This window comes from Cetorhinus maximus, chromosome 7, assembly GCF_964194155.1.
Source record: "Cetorhinus maximus chromosome 7, sCetMax3.hap1.1, whole genome shotgun sequence".
Classification (NCBI taxonomy): Eukaryota; Metazoa; Chordata; class Chondrichthyes; order Lamniformes; family Cetorhinidae; genus Cetorhinus; species Cetorhinus maximus.
Window position 1 is genome coordinate 76,037,247 of NC_135885.1, and position 23,369 is coordinate 76,060,615.

Consider the following 23,369-nt stretch of genomic DNA (forward strand, 5'->3'; position numbering starts at 1 on the left):
CCCAGTTTGGTGTCATCAGCAAATTTGCAAATATTACAATTAGTCCCCACATTGAAATCATTTATATAGAATGTGAACAGCTGTGGCCGTGGCACTGATCCTTGCAGTACCCCACTAGTAACAGCCTGCCATTTTGAGAATCTACTCTCTGCTTTCTGTCTCTGTTAACCAATTCTCAATCCATAAGAGTATATTTTCCCCCAATCCCATGCGCTCTAATTTTATTTACTAACCTCCTGTGTGGGACCTTATCAAAAGCCTTCTGAAAGTCCAAATACATCACATCCACTGGTTCTCCTTTATCTATGCTACAAGTAACACCCTAAAAAAAACTCCAAGTTTGTCAAATATTATTTCCCTTTCATAAACCCATGTTGACTCTGCCCAATTTTACCATTCTTTTCTAAATGTCTAGTTATCACATCCTTTATAATAGATGCGCATTTTCCCTAATATTAACATCAGACTAACAGGTCTATAGTTCTCCATTCTCCCTCTTCCTCACTACTTAAATAGTGAGGTTACATTTGCTACTTTGCAGCCCTCAGGAACTTTTTCAGAATCTATAAAATTTTAAAAGATAACCACCAATGCATTCACTATCTCTCTAGCTCCCTCTTTCAGTACTCTGGGATGAAGCTCATCTGATCCAGGGGTTTTATCAGCCTTCAAACCAGTTAACCTTTCAAGCACTGCCTCTTTACAATACTGCATAATACTAATTTCTTTTAGTTCCTCAGTTTCACAATCCCCTTTGTTGCCTAGTATGGGGAGAGGACAATGAGAAAGAGATATTTGGGCCATGGTATGTTGTGTTTCTAAGGTAATTGTAGGATCAGGATATGCATTGAGTACCTTGGGACATCTTTTGACATGAAAGGCACTATGTAAATGCAAGTTATTGTATGTTGAGAACACAGGAACACAAGAATTTGGAGCAGGAATAGGCCACTTGGCATTTGAGCCTGCTTCACCATTCGATAAGATCATGGCTGATCTGATTGTGGCCTCAACTCTACCTATCTGTCTGCCCCCTTAACCTTCGCCTCCCTTGTCCATCAAAAATCTATCTAACTCAGCCTTGCACAAATTCAATAACCCACCAGCCTCTGGGAAGAGAATTCCAAAAACTAAATCCTCAGGGAAAAAAAAAATTCTCTTCATCTCAATCTCAAATTGAAGACCCCTAATTTTTAAGCTGTGTCCCTTAATTCTGCACTCCTCCACAAGGGGAAGCATCCACACAGTCAAGTCTCCTCAGGATCTTATATGTTTCAATAATATCATCTCTCATTCTTCTAAACACCAGTGGGTAAAGGGCCGACCTGCTTAACCTTTCTTCATAAACTGACCCCTTCATCAAGTGAACCATCTCTAAACTACTAATGCAGTTATATCCTTTCTAAGGAGACCAAAACTACACAATATTCCCGATTCGGTCTCACTAAGGCCCTGTACAGCTATAGCAACACCTCCCTAACTTTATACTGATCCCTCCTTGCAAATAAACACCATCATTCCATTGACCTTCTTAATCACTTGCTGTAGCTGCTTACTAACTTTTTGAGATTCATGTACCAGGATACCTAGATCTCTCTGTACCTTAGAGTTCTGCAGTCTATCTCAGTTTAAATAATATACTGCTTTTCTATTCTTCCTGCCAAAGTGGACAAGTTCACATTATACTCCATCTGTCAAATTTTTGCCCACTCACTTAACCTTTCTAAATCTCTTTGTAAACTCTTTATGTCCTCTTGACAACTTATTTTCCCACCTACCTTGGTAGCATCAGCAAATTTAGCTACCATACATTTGGTTCCTTCTTCCAAGTCATTGATACAGATTGTAAATATTTGAGGCCCCAACACTAGTTACAGCTTGCAAACCTGAAAATGACCCATTTATCCCTACCTTCTGTTTCCTGTTAGCTAACCAACCCTAAGTCATACTAATATGTTACCAGCTACCCCATGAGCTCTTATATTGTGTAGTAACCTTTGATTAGGGACCCTATCGAATACCTTTTGGAAATCTAAATACAGAGGGGGAGGTGGTTTGTTGGCTGTAGCCTGCTGTAAAGATCAGGTTGAAGGGGCAGTGGGGAAGGTCAGGGAAGAATGAATTGTGTTGCTGTGCTTTGATGATTGTTTTTGGCCTATTGAGTTCCAGGCTATATACTATAGATTGCAGTGTATAAGTCGACCCCATTTTTTTGTTCCCAAATATCATGTTTTTGCATATATCAGGCATATAAGTTGACTCCACCCGTCAGCCACGATTTGCTATACACGCATTAGTAGTCAGCTTCAAGTTTTCACCTGACAGATGGATGTTTTACTTCCCAGTGCTACATAACCGGGTGCAAGGGATCAAGTAAGCGATATGGGCTATGTTGTGAAGATGTGTGGGAATTTAAGACACACTCAAACAGAGCAGACCCTGTGTGGTGAACAACAAAGATGGTGACCACCACACACATGCCGGCGGTTCACTTTTATTCTCAACGCCTAAGTCGACCTCAGTTTTTGGAAGAATTTTACGAGGCTTCAAAGGGTCAATTTATACAATGACATCTGTGGTACTTGCTGGGCTGGATATTTTAAGTGGACAACCAGCCAATGCAATTTTTTAGTTATTGTGAAACAGCAGCAAGTTTGTGTTTGTTCTCCTTTTATTCTCTCTTTCTAACCCAATTTAAGGAGGTTTCCAACTTCTATTTGGTTACTTAATGCACTGCCGGTAAGACCCAGGCAACTAAACAGCATGATCAAACTTGCAGCCTTTTAGCCTGAAGTTTTATTAGATTCAGGCCTGTCAGCTGCTTTGTTGCCAACTTAGTGCAGCTAATGAAATTAATTTGGTGTGAAATATATGGTGATCTAATAATTGTGAATTGATTTGAAGGAATTTATTTTGTCTGTGTTGCCTTTATTTGTACAGGAAAATGCATCTTTTGTACAGCTGGATTTTTTCACAAAGTTAAACATCCACAGCTCAAATTTCAGTTCCATGCAACATAATCCCCTCAAATAAGCATTCAGCATTTCTGTTTGTTGTACTTGTTTAATGCTTGTATGCAACTGATTTGAGTTGTCAGGTTTCAGAGTCCCACCTGAGGAATATTCAATTCATTTAAGTATTCAGGCCATCTGCCATACCACTATTTGTAAATGTCACGGGAAGTTGCAGCAATTGAATTTATGCTTTGCTGATAATCTGTACTTTGCATGACCTACCCCTGTCTAAAGTGGGGAGGGGTGGGGGGTGGCGGGGAGGGCTGGTGGGGCAATTGGTGGAGGTGGGGGTGGGTCAGGGAGGGTGATGATACAGTCTTAAACCAATGAAAGGATATCTATCACAAACAAAAACAAAAATAACTGGAAAAACTCAGCAGGTCTGACAGCATCTGCGGAGAGGAATACAGTTAACATTTTGAGTCCGTATGACTCTTCATCAGAACTAAGGTTATCTATCTGTTGACAACAGTGTTGTGTTTCTGACCCTTACCTGCAAAGTGTAGACCTGGTGGCTCAGAGTTCCCCTGGCACATAAATAATTGTCAGAGTCTTGAAGTAAATGCAAATTGGTGCTAGTTAAAAGTGAGCTTTGGGCACAAATTGACAATTGAGTGCAAACTGCACTCAAAATTGCTCTAGCTTTCTCATTTGGATTTTTTGCTGAAGTTTCTGCTCAAATTCATATTGCATATCACCAAATGTAAAATCTTCCATTAACCAGTGTAATTGGACAGCGTTTTAGAACATCATTGCTTTTCTGCCCTTGCGTTAAAAAATATATTTTGAGTATATTAAAAAATATCCTTTGAGTAGTAACCTAGTGCAGTTTTATTAACAGCTGAAAATGCAATTATCACAAAAAATAAGCATTTTGGTTGCTGTTTGGTCTTCCACCTGTGATTTTAAATAACTTAAAGTAACTTGAAAAAAACTATATGGAACCATTTATTAGCTTCATTGGTGTACAATTCCATGATCTTTTCCATTAGTTTGGCTCATTTTGGATGAATTGCACTGGAAAATCCAATGCTACCTAACAAACCCTATCCTGATATGTGCAAATTAGACATTGATGTTCCTTCGGTTTAGCCAGTCTTCATACCAGGAAATCAGTCTTTCCAGTTATGAGGTACAGTCAGTTCCACTCTCTATTATCTTTGATTTTTGTAATAACAGTTTTCCCCTTCTTAAAGCCACCAAAAGCTTGGCATATCACAGAATCACACAGCATAGAAGGAGGCCGTTTGCCCAATACGTTAGTGCTGCCTCTTTGAAAGAGCTTTCCAATTTGTCCCATTCCCCTGCTGTTTCTCCTTTGCCTTAATTTTTTTTCCTTTTCAAGTATATATCCAATTCCCTTGTGAAAGTTACAATTGAATCTGCTTCCACCATTCTTTCAAAGAGTTTGTTCTAGATTGTAACAACTTGCTGTGTTTAAAAAAAAACTCATCTGCCCCTGGTTTTTCTGCCAATTATGTCGTCTGGTTCTTGCCTCTGGTTATGATCCTGCGGCCAGTGGAAACAGTTTCTCCTTATTTACTCTTTCAAAACCCTTCACAATTTTCAACACTTCTATTAACCTCCCCTTAAATTCTCTCTGCTCTAAAGAGAACAATCTCAGCTCTAAACCTTCTCCACATAGGAAGGAAAAAAGAAAGAAGGAACTTGCATTAATATAGTTTAATGGCTCATCGACACTGATCTTCTGCAAGGTTCACACTCCAATCAAACTATCCTTTGACTTCATTGTTTCCCAGCACGTTGATTTTGTAATGCTCATCCTCTTTATTAAAATACTGCAGGTCACTATCTGAGTTAGCTTCCATGGTTGTTTTCCCCACATGCACTCTTTGCTCCTTTAAAACTGGATTACTTCCTATTCTCCACCCCTTCTACTTTATCAGACATTACATACTTCCCTCTAGAGCTCTTTTCCAATCACTGCCAAAGAAAACATTTCTCTTCAGTTTTGCCTTTTCCTCCTCCTTTCTATCTTTCTGTATGGCTGCTTGATGTCCATTTGCTTTCTGTCCTGTAAAGTGTTCTGAGATATTTTTCTTTATGCGATAGATCATTGGAGCGTCTTCTCATCTTCAAATTTGTGTAAGTTAGGGCTTTGCTTGGCGTGAAGCCAAGCAAACCTGTAATAACAATATCAACTTTCTGAGTCAGTGTGATATTGTGATTTAAAATTTCTAATGTAACAATAATCATTCTGCCAAGACAGTATTAGAGCTTACTGTTTTGACATTAACCAAATAACAGACTTGTGGAAGCGTAACAATTTTTCATTGGACAAAAAATGCAAGTAATTCTGTCACAAAATGGATGGCTAAGAATGCATAATTGCTTTTCCCACTTGGTGGAATTGGAACCTCTAATATCTTTAAAAGATAAATCGGCCGGTGTTAACTGAGTGATTCTGAAATGCATCTGGCTATGGCTGCTAATTATTTTTTTTTGCAATAGTAAATCATACACTTTAATCTCCATTATTATACAGCTGATAATCAAGGGGACAGAGATTGTTTCACCGATCGTTATTACATAGGGCTGTTTAGACTGATAGTTCACCATGTCAGGCTACCATATGGATCTTCAGATCTATTTCCATCCTTGTAGGATTCAAAATAGAGTATTATCCTAGTGTTTGTTGAGGAGAATAAATAGACAATTGAATGAAGGAGAAAGACATTAGTAAAGCTAACAGTAACCTGCTTCTCATTTGAAGTGGTGCTGCATACACTATCTCAGTCTTGTTTGAAGTATGGGTTATCTACTTATTTTTAAAAATTACACAAAAAGATTATTGAATAAAGATCTTTTTAGTTGTGTTAACTGGGAATTTAGAATTCATTATTGTGTTGGGGGTTGGAAAGTATTGTCATTTGACTCTGATACCAGCATTATTAAAGAAATAAATGTGTGTCTGTAGAAACATGGAACTTTACAGCACAGGAGCAAGCTACTAAGCCTGTTGCAACTGCATTGGTTCTCTTAAAGAGCTATCTACTTGGTACCATTCCATTATAATTTCTCCATAAATGAAGAACTTTCATTTTAGATTGTCTTTCATGACTGCAGGGTGTTCCAAAGCACATCAATGAATGAAGTATAAAAGCAGAATACTGCGGATGCTGAAAATCTGAAACAAAAAGAAAAATAGCTGGAAAAACTCAGCAGGTCTGACAGCATCTGTGGAGAGAAAGACAGTTAACATTTCGAGTCTGTATGAAAGGCATATGGGACACTTGCCTTTATCAATTGAGACATTGATTACAAAAGTAGGGAGGTCATGTTGGAGTTGTATAGAATCTTGGTGAAGCCACAGCTGGAGTACTTGTGCAGTTCTGGTCGCCACATTATAGGAAGGATGTGATTGCACTGGAGAGGGTGCAGAGGAGATTCACCAGGATGTTGCCTGGGATGAAACATTTAAGTTATGAAGAGAGGTTGGGTAGACTTGGGTTGTTTTCATTGGAGCAGAGAAGACTGGGGTGACCTGATCGATGTGTACAAGATTATGAGGGGCATGGACAGAGTGGATAGGGAGCAGCTGTTCCCCTTAGTTGAAGGGTCAGTCACGAGGGGGCACAAGTTCAAGGTGAGGGGCAGGAGGTTTGGGGGGATGTGAAGAAAAACTTTTTTACCCAGAGGGTGGTGACGGTCTGGAATGCACTGCCTGGGAGGGTGGTGGAGGTGGGTTGCCTCACATCCTTTAAAAAGTACCTGGATGAGCACTTGGCACATCATAACATTCAAGGCAATGGGCCAAGCGCTGGTAAATGGGATTAGGTAGGTAGATCAGGTGTTCCTCACGTGTCGGTGCAGACATGGTGGGCCGAAGGGCCTCTTCTGCACTGTGTGATTCTGTGACTCTTCTTTAGAACTATGAATGAAGTATATTTTTTGAAGTGTAATCACTTGTACAAATTGAATACCATGTTTCTTTACATGGTCGGGTCTTACAAAACATACAACAAGTAAGATAAATAACCAATAAATAAATATAAATTTTTTTTTTGGGATGTTCATTGAGCAACGAATGTTAGTCAGGACACTAAGAGAACTCCCCCATTCTTCACTGAATAGTGCCATGGGATCTTTTGCGTCTATCTGAAAGGATAGGCATAGACACAGTTTAAAGTCTTACCTGCTATTACCAAACAAAATATTAACAGTACACATTCCACTGTTGGTACTGTGTTTTACTTAACTTTTGTTACTGACTGTTCCCGTTAAGTCTTCACAGTAGAAGACACTAATAGCATACCAAAATTACTAAATAATCATGGGGCAAAGAGTGGGGGGAGGAAATAAATACAATAACTATCATAAGAGAAGAAGTGCTTGGGAAACTAATGGGGCTAAAGGCCGATAAGTCACCTGGACCTGATGGGTTGCATCCTAGAATATTAAAGAAGATAGCTGCAGAGATAGTGGATACACTGATTGTAATCTTCCAAGAATCCTTAGATTCTGGAACTGTCTCAGAGGATTGGAAAACTGCCAATGTAGCACCCTTATTCAAAAAGGGAGGGAGACAAAAAACAGGCAACTATAGGCCAGTTAGCTTAACATCTGTTATTGGGAAAATGTTAATTATAAAGGATGTAATAGCAGATCATTTAGAAATGCATAATATAATCAAGCAGAGTCATCATGGCTTCATGAAGGGGAAATCATGCCTGACAAATTTATTAGAATTCTTTGAGGAGGCAGCAAGCAGGATAGATAAAGGGGAACCAGTAAATGTAATATATTTGGATTTCTAAAAGGCGTTCAATAAGGTACCGCACATAAGGCTACTTAATAAGATATGAGCTCATGGTGTTGGGGGTAGTATGTTAGCATGGATAGAGGATTGGCTAACTAATAGAAGACAGAGAGTTGGGATACGGGGTGGGGGGGGAGCGTATTTTCAAGATGGCAACCAGTGGAGTGCGACAGGGATCAGTGCTGGGGCTGCAGTTATTTACAATGTATATTAATGATTTGGATGAGGGAAATGAGTGTACTATCGCCAAGTTTGCGGATGACATAAAAATAGGTGGGAAGGCAAGTGATGAGGATGACACAAAGAGTCTACAGAGGGATATAGACAGGTTAAGTGAGTGGGCAAAAACGTGGCAGATGGAATATAATATGGGAAAATATGAGGTAATGCACTTTGGCAGGAAGAATAAAGGAGCTGAATATTACTTAAATGGAGAAAGACTGAGGAAAGCTGCAGCACAGAGGGATTTGGGGGTCCTCGTGCATGAATCACAAAAAGCTAGCATACAAGTTCACAAGGTAATAGGTAAGGCAAATGGAATGTTGGCCTTTATTTCAAAGGGAATGGAGTATAAAAATAGGGAAGTCTTGCTAAAACTATACAAGGCACTCATTAGACCACACCTAGAACACTTTGAACAGTTCTGGTCCCCTTATCTAAGGAAAGATATACTGGCATTGGAGGCAGTCCAGAGAAGGTTCACTAGGTTGATCCTGGGGATGGAGGGATTTTCTTATGAGGAGAGGTTGAGTAAATTGGGCCTGTACTAATTGGAGTTTAGAAGAATGAGAGGCAACCTTATTGAAACATATAAGATTCTTAGGGGGCTTGACAGGGTAGATGCTGAGAGGTTGTTTCCCCTTGTGGGAGAGTCTAGGACCAGAGGGCATAATCTCAGAGTAAGGGGTCGCCCAATTAAGACAGAGATAAGGAGGAATTTCTTCTCTCAGAGACTAGTGAATCTGTGGAATTCCTTACCGCAGAGGGCTATAGAGGCTGGGTTGTTAAGTATATTCAAGGCTGTGATAGACAGATTTTTAATCAGTAAGGGAATTAAGGGGTATGGGGAAAAGGCAGGAAAGTGGAGTTGAGGATTATCAGATCAGCCATGATTTCATTGAATGGAGGAGCAGACTCGATGGGCCAAATGGCCTACTTCTGCTCCTAAGCCTTATGGTCTTATAATTTACAGTAAGGTGCAGAAACATGCTGATTAAAATAACACAATCTGGAGCTGTATTTCTTTATATTACACTTGAAGGAAAACCCTCCGCTAATCTTGATATATTTTGAATGTGGTGCACAAATGTTACTTAAATTTGTGAAGGCTAAAAACCTAATCAGGTTTGATCTATTTTTCCTTGCCATTAGTTTGATTTTTTTTCTTTAATTTCTCCCCTTAGCGTTCTGGGCTACTTGCATTGCAAATGAGTAAGAGGATAGATAATCTCTCCCCAAATCACCCACTAGTCAGCAGCAGGTGAGTGCTGGAGAATAACCCAAAAGGAATGCCTACATGTGTTACACACATCTCTTAGTTGGGCATCTTGGCTTCATTTAATGGTCCCCCTGTATAACTCAGGGAGTGCTGAAGCCAACAGTTTCTGATAACTAACTGAGAAAAGACCAAGCCTCAAACTGGCTTCTTCCTGGTATAAATTGCTCAGTACTGTACAGGCCCATCTATTTACTCCAAGGCATGAGAAAGTGCAAAGTAACTTATTTATAAAATGAATGACTTAACAACAATATATTAACCAAAATAATAGTTTAGTTTTGCATGTGGTTTGAATCTTGTGTTATCTATTGATTCTTGAAGGCTTTTAAATACAATTTGGTCACCATGAAAATATTTGAGTCCCAATGTTGCAGAATTTTTATGAGAAGATTGTCAAGTAAGTCACTTATCCGATCATTGAGTGTACAGTATGCACTGGTCACATGAGATTTAGAGTTATTGGTTATGAGTTGTTTTTCAAAAGTGGATTAGCAGCACTGCCAAGTACTTTTTTTGTCTGTATGAAACATGAATTACTGAGATTTAAAATGAGTTATTTTAACCAATAAACATCTGTTCAAATGAATTTCCTAGAAATGCTGTACTGATTTTTAATCAAAAAGGATGTTCAGCTAGATCTGCTATTTTTTGAAGTACAACTTGATAAACTTACCATTTCAGATTTTTATTGCGCATAAGTGAACTGTATTTTTGGGGGAGAGAGGAAGTGGATGATGTATCTTTACAGTCAGAATAACTTATCTGTTTGGTTTTGTACAGGTCCTGTTGTTTTGCTTCACAGCTGCCCTGTACATGTTCTTCTTCAGGTAAGTGTGTGGTGTCTGTATATCTCAGTTTTCTTTAATTACAGTCTTTACTGTTCTTTGTAGCCTTATGGCTCATTGATCCTATGCTTCAACTTATTGGGAGATTTGTTCAAATTTTATTGCAGCCCTAGAGAGTTCCAGACAAAGCTTTGAAGCCTTGTCACTCCTTCGAGCCCCCTAGGTCAGAGAAGTGAGTTTGAATACATTTGCCAAAGACTTGGGTTGAGCCAACCAGTTAGAATGGCACCACAGGTCAGCCCATTTTTCTTCTGAACAAAACTCCTGATGTACATACAAGACAAGGCACAGTGAAGCACAAGTCATGGTTCATTGGTAAACCACAAAGAACATTGACAGTTTATGTTCAAATGTAAAGATGCAGTGCTGACAGGTTTAGATAATTGCTAATCATTTCTGTATTGTTTAATAGAAGTAGTAATGAACAATCATATGATTACTGCTGTCTATGTGCTGTACGCAATAATTACCCTGATTAGATAATACTCAGCTTTGATAAATATACCAAAGATCAACAGAGTCGAGAAATAATTAAATGCTTTTTTGGGAAAACTCATTAAGTACTAAAGGTTTGTGTGGTGAGATGGGAATAAAAAAAAAACTTACTTACCTGTAGTGAGCCAGTGAAGATGTGTGAGCAGAAAACATAGTGCAAGTTACCATGGTGATTAATCCTGCTTCTCTATTGTACAGGCCCACAAAGTTTTGTCTCAGTTCATTTGACCTAAATATTGAATACTCTCATGAACAGTTGTAATTAAAATGCAAGGTATAAATAAAAAGCAGCCAAATCAATGGAAAACATAAGTGGCACTGCTTTCTCTTTTATAACAATAATGTTGAAAATGTCTTTGTGCTATGCACGTATTCAATTCTGTTGCGTCTTTTCAGAAGGTGAATAGATCCATATTGTGACTACCATCACTTGTAAAATTTGACAAACAAATTTCTTGGATCTGGAATGAATGTTACTCGTTTTTAAATATGTGAACATAATACCTGTCTTATTCCTTTAGATTTAAGGATCTTTGTTCTTCATTGCCCTTTTGTAGCCATTCATTAGTAAATTCTTTCAGGAAAGGCAATGATTAATTCTGCAAAGGAAGTTGGAAATTGCTTAATTGTTACTAAAATAATACGAGAATAATGATGGTAGCTATTTTGAATGGTTATCAGACTGTTTTATTCAGGAGATGTTATAAATCTTAATCTACAGAAAATTTGAAGAAAGCCTGCAGATTCTCCAAGGGTTCAATTCACAAAGCCATTATGCTGTGGAGCCACACAAGCCATCAGGTTTTGGCCTCAGTTTCCAGTCTATGCTGAGCTTACTGATACTTGAAGGGTTGTGATAAGAAATCTAAAATTAGCCTCAGTACTCCAAAGCTCAGGAGAGTTTATCAAACCAGGGTTTCAACTCTAGATTAATTCTGGAAGCATATCTCTTAGGTGAAGGCAGATTCAGGCTCAACAGTGATGTTCCACAAACCCCACCAACACCTGGCCAAGATACCTGAGGGTGCCTAGCATTGGTAAGAATCAGTGTCTTCAAGAGAGAAGTTTGGAGAGAAAAAGGGCACCTGTAGTTCTTGGGACCCTTGTGTTATGATCCCCAGCTGAGGTTACCACAGGACAAGCCTGATCCCAGGGTGGAACCCAGCCTGATAGATCCTAGTTTTTATTTGTTTGTTTAGGTATGTGGAGAGTAGCTACTGAACAGAGTCACAGGAGTCAGCTGATGAACTTTTAACAAAAGAATAAAACATTTATTCAACAAGAAAAGATTAACTATATTACAGTACTCCTTCACCCACAACTAATACTTTACAGATATATACAGATTTGTAAGGATAGCTCAAGTTACCAATTGGCAACCTGTAGTCAGGCATACTACACTCTGAAGCCAAGTGGCAGATGCCACCTCAACCAACTGCTATGGATCTCTCCACAACTCCCCCCGGACGCTTGTCACACCGTGGGTCAACCGGTCTCACTGCACTCCATCTTTCACACGAGGGTTTCCAATCTCCACTTTCCAAGAACTCGCCTTGGAATCTTCTCCCAAACGGACACTTTCTCTCAGACGCCTTCCGCAAGGGCTCACTTCCAGGGTTTCAAACTCTTCTTCCGATGTTCTTCTGCCCTGGGTCACCATATGCATTCAAGCTGTGCTCCATGCACTCTCCCTCACTGACCCAGCTGTCAACAGTACACCACTGCTTCACATGCCCATAGCAAAGAGTTACAGACCTTCAGCCGTCTTTTTGGACTTTCTTGCCTCTTGCAAGCTGTCCTCGCTTTAAATCTGCTTTCTGTAGCTTTTGTCTCTTTAAACCTGAAGCTTGGAGCCTTTCTCTCTGCCCCTCACTCTTAACTTCATTAACAGGACCTTTTCCAGGTTCCTGTCCTTCTTTTGAATAGAAAGTCACAGAAGCACAGAGCAGAAGAGGCCCTTCGGCCCATCGAGTCTGCACCGACATGTGAGAAACACCTGACCTACCTACCTAATCCCATTTACCAGCACTTGCCCCATAGCCTTGAATGTTATGACGTGCCAAGTGCTCATCCAGGTACTTTATAAAGGATGTGAGGCAACCCGCCTCCACCACCCTCCCAGGCAGTGCATTCCATACCGTCACCACCCTCTGGGTAAAAAAGTTTTTCCTCACATCCCCCCAAAACCTCCTGCCCCTCACCTTGAACTTATGTCTCCTTGTGACTGACCCTTCAACTAAGGGGAACAGCTGCTCCCTATCCACCCTGTCCATGCCCCTCATAATCTTGTACACCTCGATCAGGTCGCCCTTCAGTCTTCTCTGCTCCAACGACTTTCTCCTGTTCCACTCCCCTGGATTCTTGGGGACTTTCTTCTTTAGCTTGGCACTGGCTATCTGTCCCTTTTGCTCCAGTGTCTCTCTGGCAGCTACTTTCAACCAATTTTAGCTTGGAACTGGCTATCTGCCCCTTCTAGGCTGCTTCTGCCTGGTAACTGTCTTCAAACCTGAACTTAAGACTGCTGTTTCTTTAGTTTTTGTGTGTGTGCCTGTGGGAGAGACCTGCCTCTTTGGATCCCTGTTGTTAGGCAACAGCCCAGTTTCTCTATTCTGGTTTGTTTAACTTAGCTGCCACAGTCATAAAACGCTCATTGGAAATGCAGGCACTTTTTAAAGTGAAACTAAAACTCAGTTTGACCTCTCTTAACACACACATACAGAAATACAAATCAAACTTAAACATTAAAACTAAAACTCATTCCCAACACCAGCAAATACAAATATAACTTTGTTAAACTATCTCTATTTCCTAATACTTGGAATATGGTTTTATCATTCTTATATTCTAATTCGCTCATAATACTAATGTTTTGCTATAGCATTTCAATAGGGAAGTTTAAATTTATCATTGCCTATACCAATTGAAGAGCATTCGCGCCTCTCTTTCCCACCCCCCCCCCCCCCCCCCGCCAATGCAGATAGAATTCTATAATGTAATGAGGACTCTGCCAACATCTCCCATGAAGCAAAATACAAACAAAGGCAACTTTGCCTTTAATGTAATGAAATGTCCCAAGGCACTTCATTGGAGCAATATAAAGCAAAATTTGACACTGAACCAGTGGCAATATTATTGCCAGAAAGGCAATAATTAGGGCAAATTCCTAATGAAGAATGTCAGAGGCTGGCCAGGAGTCTGTTGGAATAGACAAGTCTAGAGGTAACAAAGGCATTGATGAAGGTTTTAGCAGCAGATTAGTTAAGGTGGGGCAGAGTTGGCGATATTATGGAGATGGAAATAAGCGGTCTTACTGATGGCGCAGATATGTGGTTAGAAGCTCATTTGAGTCAAATATTGACATCAAGATTTCAAACAGTCTAGTTCAGCTTCAGACCATTGACTGGGAGAGGAATGGAGTCCGCTGTTAATAAATGGAGTTTGTCGTGGGGACTGAAGATAATGGCTTCTTCCCAATGTTTAATTGGAGGACATTTCTGCTCATCCAGCACTGGATGTTGGACGAGCAATCTGATGATTTAGCAATAGTGGACCAGTTGAGAGAGGTGGTAGTGAGATAGGGCTGGGTCGTTGTGTACTTGTGAAAACTAACAGGAAAATGAGTGTCCTTAATTTATTCAGGCTGTCCTGTATAAGTAATATTCTTAACATTTATAACTTTAATTTTTCATATGATGCAATCTCAATTTCTGGGATGTGAACCTTAACAATTAGGTTGTTAGCTACCTTGAGCAATTCACCTGGTTGCATGAGTGAGCCTGGGCCTGTGGACCCAGAAATGAGAGAATAATTATTAAATTATCTTGCACCTTAGCAAAATTACACATTTTGCATAGTCTAGTCTTCATGGCATCAGTTTTCTATGAAATTATTAAGCACAAGCAAGTGAAAAATGATCCATGCTTTTTCCATTTGGAGGTTGAAATTCTAACAATCTTGTTAGATAGTCCATAAAGAACCAGTTTCCTTATTGAATGTAGTAATAAAATATTTTTTGATGATTTTATTGCTTGTGCCTACAATACGATGCTGTTTGTTAATTTGCTTTTTCTCTAGTTTGTTGCTCCAGCAATAAATTAAAATAAGGAAGCTTTTCATCAAACTTCAATATCCCAAATAGATTTTCATTAGAAGCAATGTAAGAATGTGCGCTCTGAAGAAGAGTCATATGGACTCGAAACTTTAACTCTGTTTCTCTCACCACAGATGCTGCCAGATCTGCTGAGTTTTTCCAGCATTTTCTGTTTTTATTTAAGAATGTGGTAGGATGTTTAATATTAGGGTGTTTTTATGCAGCAAACCATTAATGCCAATATAATTGCACATTTATGAGTCAACAGATTCTTGATTAATTTACTAGCTTCACATATTAATTTGCTCTTGATTAACTTTGTGATCAGTACTTTTTTGAGACTTTAAAAGGGACAATTGTTTTGTGGACTACCTTAACTGATAAAAGCAGACAGTTCTGCATGTTAACCATTCTCCCAATGGTGTTGAAATACAAATTAGTTGCAGATGCACCCTTAAATTAGTCCATAATATAACTTGTGAGAGATACTTAGTAGTATAAAATGAAGTAATTGTGACCTAATCAATTAATGTTACACTGAGACCCCGTTTGCCTGTTTAGATAGTTGTAAAAGATCCCGTGATACAAGCAGAAAGTGCTCCCAGTATCCTAGACAACATTTCATTCATCTCTTACTGCTTATGAGACCTTGCTGTGTGCAGATTGCCACCTACATAACCAGTGGCTACACATCAAAATGAGTTGGGTAAGGGACACCTTTGGACATGTCAAGGATGTGAAAAATGCCATATAAATACAAGCTTTATCTTTTAACAAGACCAATGTGTATTCTAGTTGAAATTTAATTGTGTGTTATGATATACATTTTGGTAAGTAAAGTGAATGAATAAAATAATAGTTTAAAACAAATTAATACAAAGCTCTTATTAGGGTAGTGGTAGCATATGATATGAAGAGAACTTAGGTAATATATTTCATAAGTCCAAATTTATCAAGTTAATCATAACTTATAGATCAAAGTCATGAGCATTCCAAGTTATAGCCCTTGCAAACAGTTAATCAAATGTTTGACATTCACTTACTGTTATTTTTGATGACATTTTTCATCTCAACTTATTTTTTTTCACCCTTATATTACTTGGCAGAGCAGATGTGAGTTTTTTTCCCTGCTGTCGGATGTACAGTGATGCAAGGGAAGCAGATAAAACTGTTTCCTTGTTATTGTTGGTTAATTGCTAGAGCAGCTGCAGTAGAGTTGTGCTGATGGGAGGTAGCCTAGCAAAGTTGTTCCTGCTTGTGGTGAAGTTGGTAAATTAACACACATTTCCTTTTAAATTTGGCCTTGAAGATTTCATTTGGAATCAATGTCAGATATAAGAAATTTGTGCATTATCTCTCTAACTCACCTGGTGTAGCCAGTGAGTAGCTAAACCACACAGACCAGAAAAAACCACAAGTTCAATCTCCAGTCTGTGCAGGATATCAGTAAAGGTATTATAATTGACCTCAACACCCCAGGTTAAGAAGTGGAAAATTGACTTGGATTCCCAGACATGGTTCCTATCTAATGTTGGAACCACATGTCTGTGGATATTAGGTGCTCTGATGCCTCACCAGCAGCCTCCCCCACTCCCTGGTTTTATGTAATGAACGTTCACTGTCCAGACACTCATATGGAGGAAAGGTTTATGATTGCCATTAAACATATTGCAATAATGAGTCAATGCCCTTAGGAAAAGAGAATATGAGGAAAGAAAATTGGCAGGAAAATGGAGGAAGGGAAAAACTCTATGAACCAGCAGGCTGAATTTTCTTCCAACCTTCTCGACATCCAAACAACAGTGATCGTCTTCTTGCTCTTCACAAATATTTTCACCACTAGCATACGGACCTCCTATCCTAAAAAGGAACTACATTGTCCAAAGAGGAGAGGCGTCTTTATAATTTCAAGTCAGCAAATGCTTTCCAAATTAGAAAAAAAGTTATGTGGGGGGTATGGGGGGATGGTGTGTAATGGAATTGTTGAGCAAAGTTACACTATTTCCATATGTATGAAAGTAGGGGCTCATTTACGGACTCTGGAGCTACATGGTTATTGCCTGTGCTTTTGAAATAAAATTTTAATTGCTAGTTATATACGGTGGGCCTGATTCTGCCTAAATTTGTTACTGAGGAAGCTTAGGTGTAATAGAGGAATCTTTCACTTTATGTCTTGGTGAATATGAACCACTTTTTCAGCCATTTTGCCACAAATTATTTCACATTTTAACTAAAAAACATGTTTTTAACCTAAATAATCTTCATATTTGCTTCTGCATTCAAGGTTGCAGAGTTGGTCTGCCCCTAGTAAATGTACTAAAACTCTTAACCTCACAAGCTCAGTTAATAGTCCATGCTGAGTTAACTGATCAAGTTTGTTAAAATTATCAATATGTTTTGAAATGGGAATAACGCACACTACTAATCAGCATCTGGTGTCCCCTGCTGATCGTGTACATGGGTAGCTGCCAACTGAGGAAAGTAGAAAGGCTAAGTGTTTGCGTAGGTTTACATGGATTGAATTCCAGCTTGGGCGAGGTAATAAAAGGCAGTTGCTACCTGTGGAGTTGTATCTTCAGCAGAGGGGGTAAAGGCTGAAATTGGGGTTTGAGAGGAAGGAGTATTTTTTTAATACATTTTTGCACATTGAACATAAAGGCAAAATAAACAGAAATTGGAAAATTAAGCCCGTTATCAGATAGTAGTGAAAACAAACACCATGAAAACCTATAGTTGGATCCATGTCTGTTGTTTATACATTTCTCCTTCATCACGCATCATGCATATTCAACTAAGATTGACTCCTTTTGTATAACAGAGTATAACACATCCATCTGTAGAGGCATATGCATGTACGTTGTGTACAGCGTACAGATGTGTGGCGTCAAGTTTCAAATTTTTTTGGGGCTGCATGGGAGAACGTGGATCATATTTTTGTTGCAGTTTGGGCAGTGTGCTCATACCACACATTGAACTGAGGGATGTGGACAGGTAATTTAGCTGTACCAGTGTGCATTCAACAAATTATCCTTAAAATGCTATTTAGATAACCCAAAAACAGCATATACTTGAGGGCATAAAAACAAAAAACTGCGGATGCTGGAAATCCAAAACAAAAACAGAAATACCTGGAAAAACTCAGCAGGTCTGGCAGCATCGGCGGAGAAGAGCAAAGTTGACGTTTCGAGTCCTCATGACCCTTCAACAGAACTAAGTAGAAATAGGAAAGGGGTGAAATATAAGCTGGTTTAAGAGAGCGGGTGGGGGTGGGGGTGGGGGGGAGTTGTTGGGACAAGCAAGCAGTGATAGGAGGAGATAACCAAAAGATGTCACAGACAAAAGAGCAAAGAGGTGTTGAAGGTGGTGATATTATCTAAAAGAATGTGCTAATTAAGAGTGGAGAGCAGGACAACCAAGGTAGCTCTAGTGGGGGTGGGGTGAAATAAACCATGGGTGGAATACATTTAAAAATAATGGAAATAGGTGGGAAAAGAAAAATCTATATAAATTATTGGAAAAAACAAAAGGGAGGGGGAAGAAACGGAAAGGGGGTGGGGATGGAGGAGGGAGTTCAAGATCTAAAGTTGTTGAACTCAATATTCAGTCCAGAAGGCTGTAAAGTGCCTAGTCGGAAGATGAGGTGTTGTTCCTCCAGTTTGCGTTGAGCTTCACTGGAACAATGCAGCAAGCCAAGGACAGACATGTGGGCAAGAGAGCAGGGTGGAGTGTTAAAATGGCAAGCGACAGGGAGGTCTGGGTCATGCTTGCAGACAGACCGCAGGTGTTCTGCAAAGCGGTCACCCAGTCTGCGTTTGGCCTGCTTGCTTGTCTCAACAGCCCCCCGCCCCCCAACTAAATCAGCTTACATTTCACCCCTTTCCTATTTCTACTTAGTTCTGTTAAAGGGTCATGAGGACTCGAAACGTCAACTTTGCTCTTCTCCGCCGATGCTGCCAGACCTGAGTTTTTCCAGGTATTTCTGTTTTTGTTTTGGATTTCCAGCATCCACAGTTTTTTGTTTTTATCTCTGTGTTTAATTGACTGCCACTTCTCTTCAAGAAATGCCTACCTTGAAGAAGTTTTGACTCCTCTCCGTCAGGATTTTCGAATCTCTCTTTTGCCTTGTTCACTTTCATTGCTTTCCATTTCTCTCCTGGTGTTTGACAAGGTGTTTACTAAAACCCGCTTTCACAGCCATATTTCCTTTCTCATTGACTGTCTCCATCTCCGGCTTACCCCACGTGGATTTCAACTGAAATTCCAACCCTCATGTTTCAAACCCACCCAGGATTACAGGTATATCCGGGACATAAAACGTTTCTCGGACTGCTGTTCCCGTCGCATTCTGAGATCCACACTCAGTGCCATGCGTCGCCATGTGAACGCACTCGACCTCTCCCTCCAGCAGCACCGCCGCACCCTTTCTCAAAGCTGCACGTGCCCCCAGTTTCATTTTATTCTTCGTCTCATCCGACGCCTCAACAAGAAACTTTTTCTCTTTCTCTCAACTGCTAAGGAACGCAAGCTCCAAACAATTCAACGACACCAACACCCATCCAGGACCCTCCACCCCCGCTTGTCCCTCCGTCCCCACCCCATCTTCCAATCCCAGCCCCGGCCGTGTATTTACTATACCCCCTGAACTTCCCCTCTCCGACGCTGAACGTTCAGTGCTCAGCAACGGACTTAATTTCATACCCTTACGCCCTCATCTCAATGAATTTCGGGCTCGGCACGATGCTGAACTCTTCTTTCGCTGCCTTCGTCTCCGTGCTCACTTCTTTGGGCAGGAGTCCTCTCCCCGTTCAATGGATCCTTTTACCCACATCCAATATTCTCCCTCCACCTGGACCCCTCCCTCTGGATTCTTACCTTCTCTTGATCTTTTCATTGAGAACTGTCGGCGTGACATTAGTCGTCTCAATTTCTCTGCTCCTCTCACCCATTCTAACCTGTCTCTCTCTGAACTTACTGCACTCCGTTCTCTCAGGTCCAAGCCTAACATTGTCATCAAACCCACTGACAAGGGTGGTGCTGTTGTTGTCTGGCGCACTGACCTCTACCTTGTGGAGGCTGAGCGTCAACTCGCAGACACTTCCTCCTACTTCTCCCTGGACCATGACCCCACCACTGAACATCAAGCCATTGTTTCCAGGACTGGCACTGACCTCAACTCCTCTGGAGATCTTCCTTCCACAGCTTCCAACCTGATAGTCACCCAACCTCGGATGGCCCGCTTCTACCTCCTACCCAAAATCCACAAACAGGACTGTCCCGGCAGACCGATCGTGTCAGCCTGTTCCTTCTCCACGGAACTCATTTCTCGCTATATTGACTCCCTTCTCTCTCCCCTTGTCCAGTCCCTTCCCACCTACATCCGTGATTCCTCTGACACCTTACATCACATCAACAATTTGCAGTTCCCAGGCCCCGACCGCTTCCTCTTCACCATGGACGTCCAATCCCTCTACACCTCCATCCCCCACCAGGATGGTCTGAGGGCTCTCAGCTTCTTCCTCGAACAGAGGCCCAAACAATCCCCATCCACAACTACTCTCCTCCGTCTGACTGAACTTGTTCTCACACTGAACAATTTCTTCTTTAACTCTTCTCACTTCATCCAAATAAAAGGTGTGGCTATGGGTACCCGCATGGGCCCCAGCTATGCCTGTCTCTTTATGGGGTATGTGGAACATTCCTTGTTCCAGTCCTACTCCGGCCCCCTCCCACAACTCTTTCTCCGGTACATCGATGATTACTTCGGTGCTGCTTCATGCTCTCGTCGGGACCTGGAAAAATTTATTAATTTTGCTTCCAATCTACACCCCTCCATCATTTTCACATGGTCCATCTCTGACACTTCCCTTCCCTTCCTTGACCTCTCTGTCTCAATTTCTGGTGATAGACTGTCCACCAATATCCATTACAAGCCTACCGACTCCCACAGATACCTCGACTACAGCTCCTCACACCCCGCTTCCTGTAAGGACTCCATCCCATTCTCTCAGTTCCTTTGCCTCCGTCGCATGTGTTCTGATGATGCTTCCTTCAAAAACAGTTCCTCTGGCATGTCCTCCTTCTTCCTTAACCGAGGATTTCCACCCACGGTAGTTGACAGGGCCCTCAACCGTGTCCGGCCCATCTCCCGCACATCCGCCCTCACGCCTTCTCCTCCCTCCCAGAAACATGATAGGGTCCCCCTTGTCCTCACTTATCACCCCACCAGCCTCCGCATTCAAAGGATCATCCTCCGCCATTTCTGCCAACTCCAGCATGATGCCACCACCAAACACATCTTCCCTTCACGCCCCCCCGGTGGCATTCCGTAGGGATCGTTCCCTCTGTGACACCCTGGTCCACTCCTCCATCACCCCCTACTCCTCAACCCCCACCTACGGCACCACCCCATGCAAACGCAAAATATGCAACACCTGCCCCTTCACTTCCTCTCTCCTTACCGTCCAAGGGCCCAAACACTCCTTTCAAGTTAAGCACCATTTCACTCGCATTTCCCCCAACTTAGTCTACTGCATTCGTTGCTCCCAATGCGGTTTCCTCTACATTGGAGAGACCAAACGCAGTCTGGGTGACCGCTTTGCAGAACACCTTCGGTCTGTCCGCAAGCATGACCCAGACCTCCCTGTCGCTTGCCATTTTAACACTCCACCCTGCTCTCTTGCCCACATGTCTGTCCTTAGCTTGCTGCATTGTTCCAGTGAAGCTCAACGCAAACTGGAGGAACAGCACCTCATCTTCCAACTAGGCACTTTACAGCCTTCTGGACTGAATATTGAGTTCAACAACTTTAGATCTTGAACTCCCTCCTCCATCCCCACCCCCTTTCCGTTTCTTCCCCCTTCATTTTGATTTTTCCAATAATTTATATAGATTTTTCTTTTCCCACCTATTTCCATTTTTTAAAATGTATTCCACCCATGGTTTATTTCACCCCACCCCCACTAGAGCTACCTTGGTTGTCCTGCTCTCCACTCTTAATTAGCACATTCTTTTAGATAATATCACCACCTTCAACACCTCTTTGCTCTTTTGTCTGTGACATCTTTTGGTTATCTCCTCCTATCACTGCTTGCTTGTCCCAACAATCCCACCCCCCTCTCTTAAACCAGCTTATATTTCACCCCTTTCCTATTTCTACTTAGTTCTGTTGAAGGGTCATGAGGACTCGAAACATCAACTTTGCTCTTCTCCGCCGATGCTGCCAGACCTGCTGAGTTTTTCCAGGTATTTGTATACTTGAGGGCATTCTGGTTGTTTTGGTTAGATTGTCCTGCTACGTGATCAAAGTGCTTGGTTTCAAAGAGATCAGGGTGACTTTTCTTTTGCTTCCCTCCCTTAATTTTCACTGGGGTCCAATTCCACAATTGCTGCTAGTTTACTGCAGTTTGCCCAAATGGAAATTCTGCATATTTTCAGTGTGGAAGAGAGTATCGGTCAGCTATTTAACCGTGGAAGACTTCCCAGCTGATCTTAATCTTGTCTTCATCATATATGCACTCGAGCATCATGTATGCACTTGAGCATAATTTGCAGCAGGTGGTCACTGGACATCAGGTAGGAGTATGAAGCATAGCTGTTTTCCCCAACCCCCTCCTTAGCTCAGGTTAACCGAGGCCTTTTGTATTATCTCCCAACTCCTGTCTGGGTGTGATCAGCATCTGTGCCTTTGTGGTTTGTAGTGCTACAACAGAGAGCACCATACTGGACCTTAGGAACCCAGATTTAAATCTGGAAAAGGTTTTGCTCTCAGGACTTGTGTTCACCCAACACCCAATTAAACATTTAAAGAATTAATGTATGCGCAGCAGTTAATTTCTGATTTGAATGCTAGTCCCTGCATAAACAAAGCTACTACCCCATTTCCTTCAGTATTAGCATTCTTGTCTCAAGGACTGCTTCCCCTTTTAAATGCATCGTTTATTCCTCCTTATTTTATACTCAGTTCCTAATCCAAAGGCACTTTTTGGAAGGGTCACTCAGCCTGACAGAGGGTACGATTTGTGGCTGTTGGTTCCTTTGGTATTGATTCTGAGTTGTTAAATGTAGCTTTCTGAAGATTATACATTTATAGTGGATTATGGATTAATTCAAATCCCATTTGGAATTATAAAATGGGGTTGAATTTAAAATCTGTTTCCTAGGAAAGACATTCTAAATTTGATTGGGCCCATTTCCACTGGCTCAAATGCATCCATCATTACAAGTTTGATGTTTCATTGTGTTTGATATTACATTGTGATTTTAAAACTATTTTTGTTGCTTTTACCTATCCCAAGAAGTCATTGAATCTTGTTTTTATTTACCAGCCTTTTCATATTCATTCCTACATTTTCACCATTCTGGCACTTTGAATTTTTAGCCCTAAAAATACATTTTATGAAGTTGCAGGTGCAGTCAGTTCAATGAGATCTTGTTATTTAATCAATTCAATTGCTTCTCATTCCCAACCGGAGTATTTGTATAGCGATATTTTGTTTCTTTTAATTACGTTCCCTTTTGTGAATGTGCGAACGAATGGAGACCATTAAGAATTGAGATAGCTTGACTTTCATATCCATTGGTTCTTACCTAGTTTGAAAGGGATCAAAGTGTACAGATTCTCCTCATCTCCAATTTTTGCTCACCAATG

The 23,369-nt window shown here is 40.9% G+C and overlaps 1 protein-coding gene across 1 annotated transcript in view; it reads left to right on the forward strand.

Annotated features, from left to right (window-relative positions):
• The window catches only part of tmem135 (transmembrane protein 135), a 480,064-nt gene that overhangs the window by 303,148 nt on the left and 153,547 nt on the right, over positions 1 to 23,369 (forward strand). Inside the window, exon 6 of the mRNA XM_078545746.1 lies at positions 10,073 to 10,119. Within this exon, the coding sequence (XP_078401872.1) occupies positions 10,073 to 10,119 (47 nt within the window). The remainder of the gene's footprint in view (positions 1 to 10,072; positions 10,120 to 23,369) is intronic.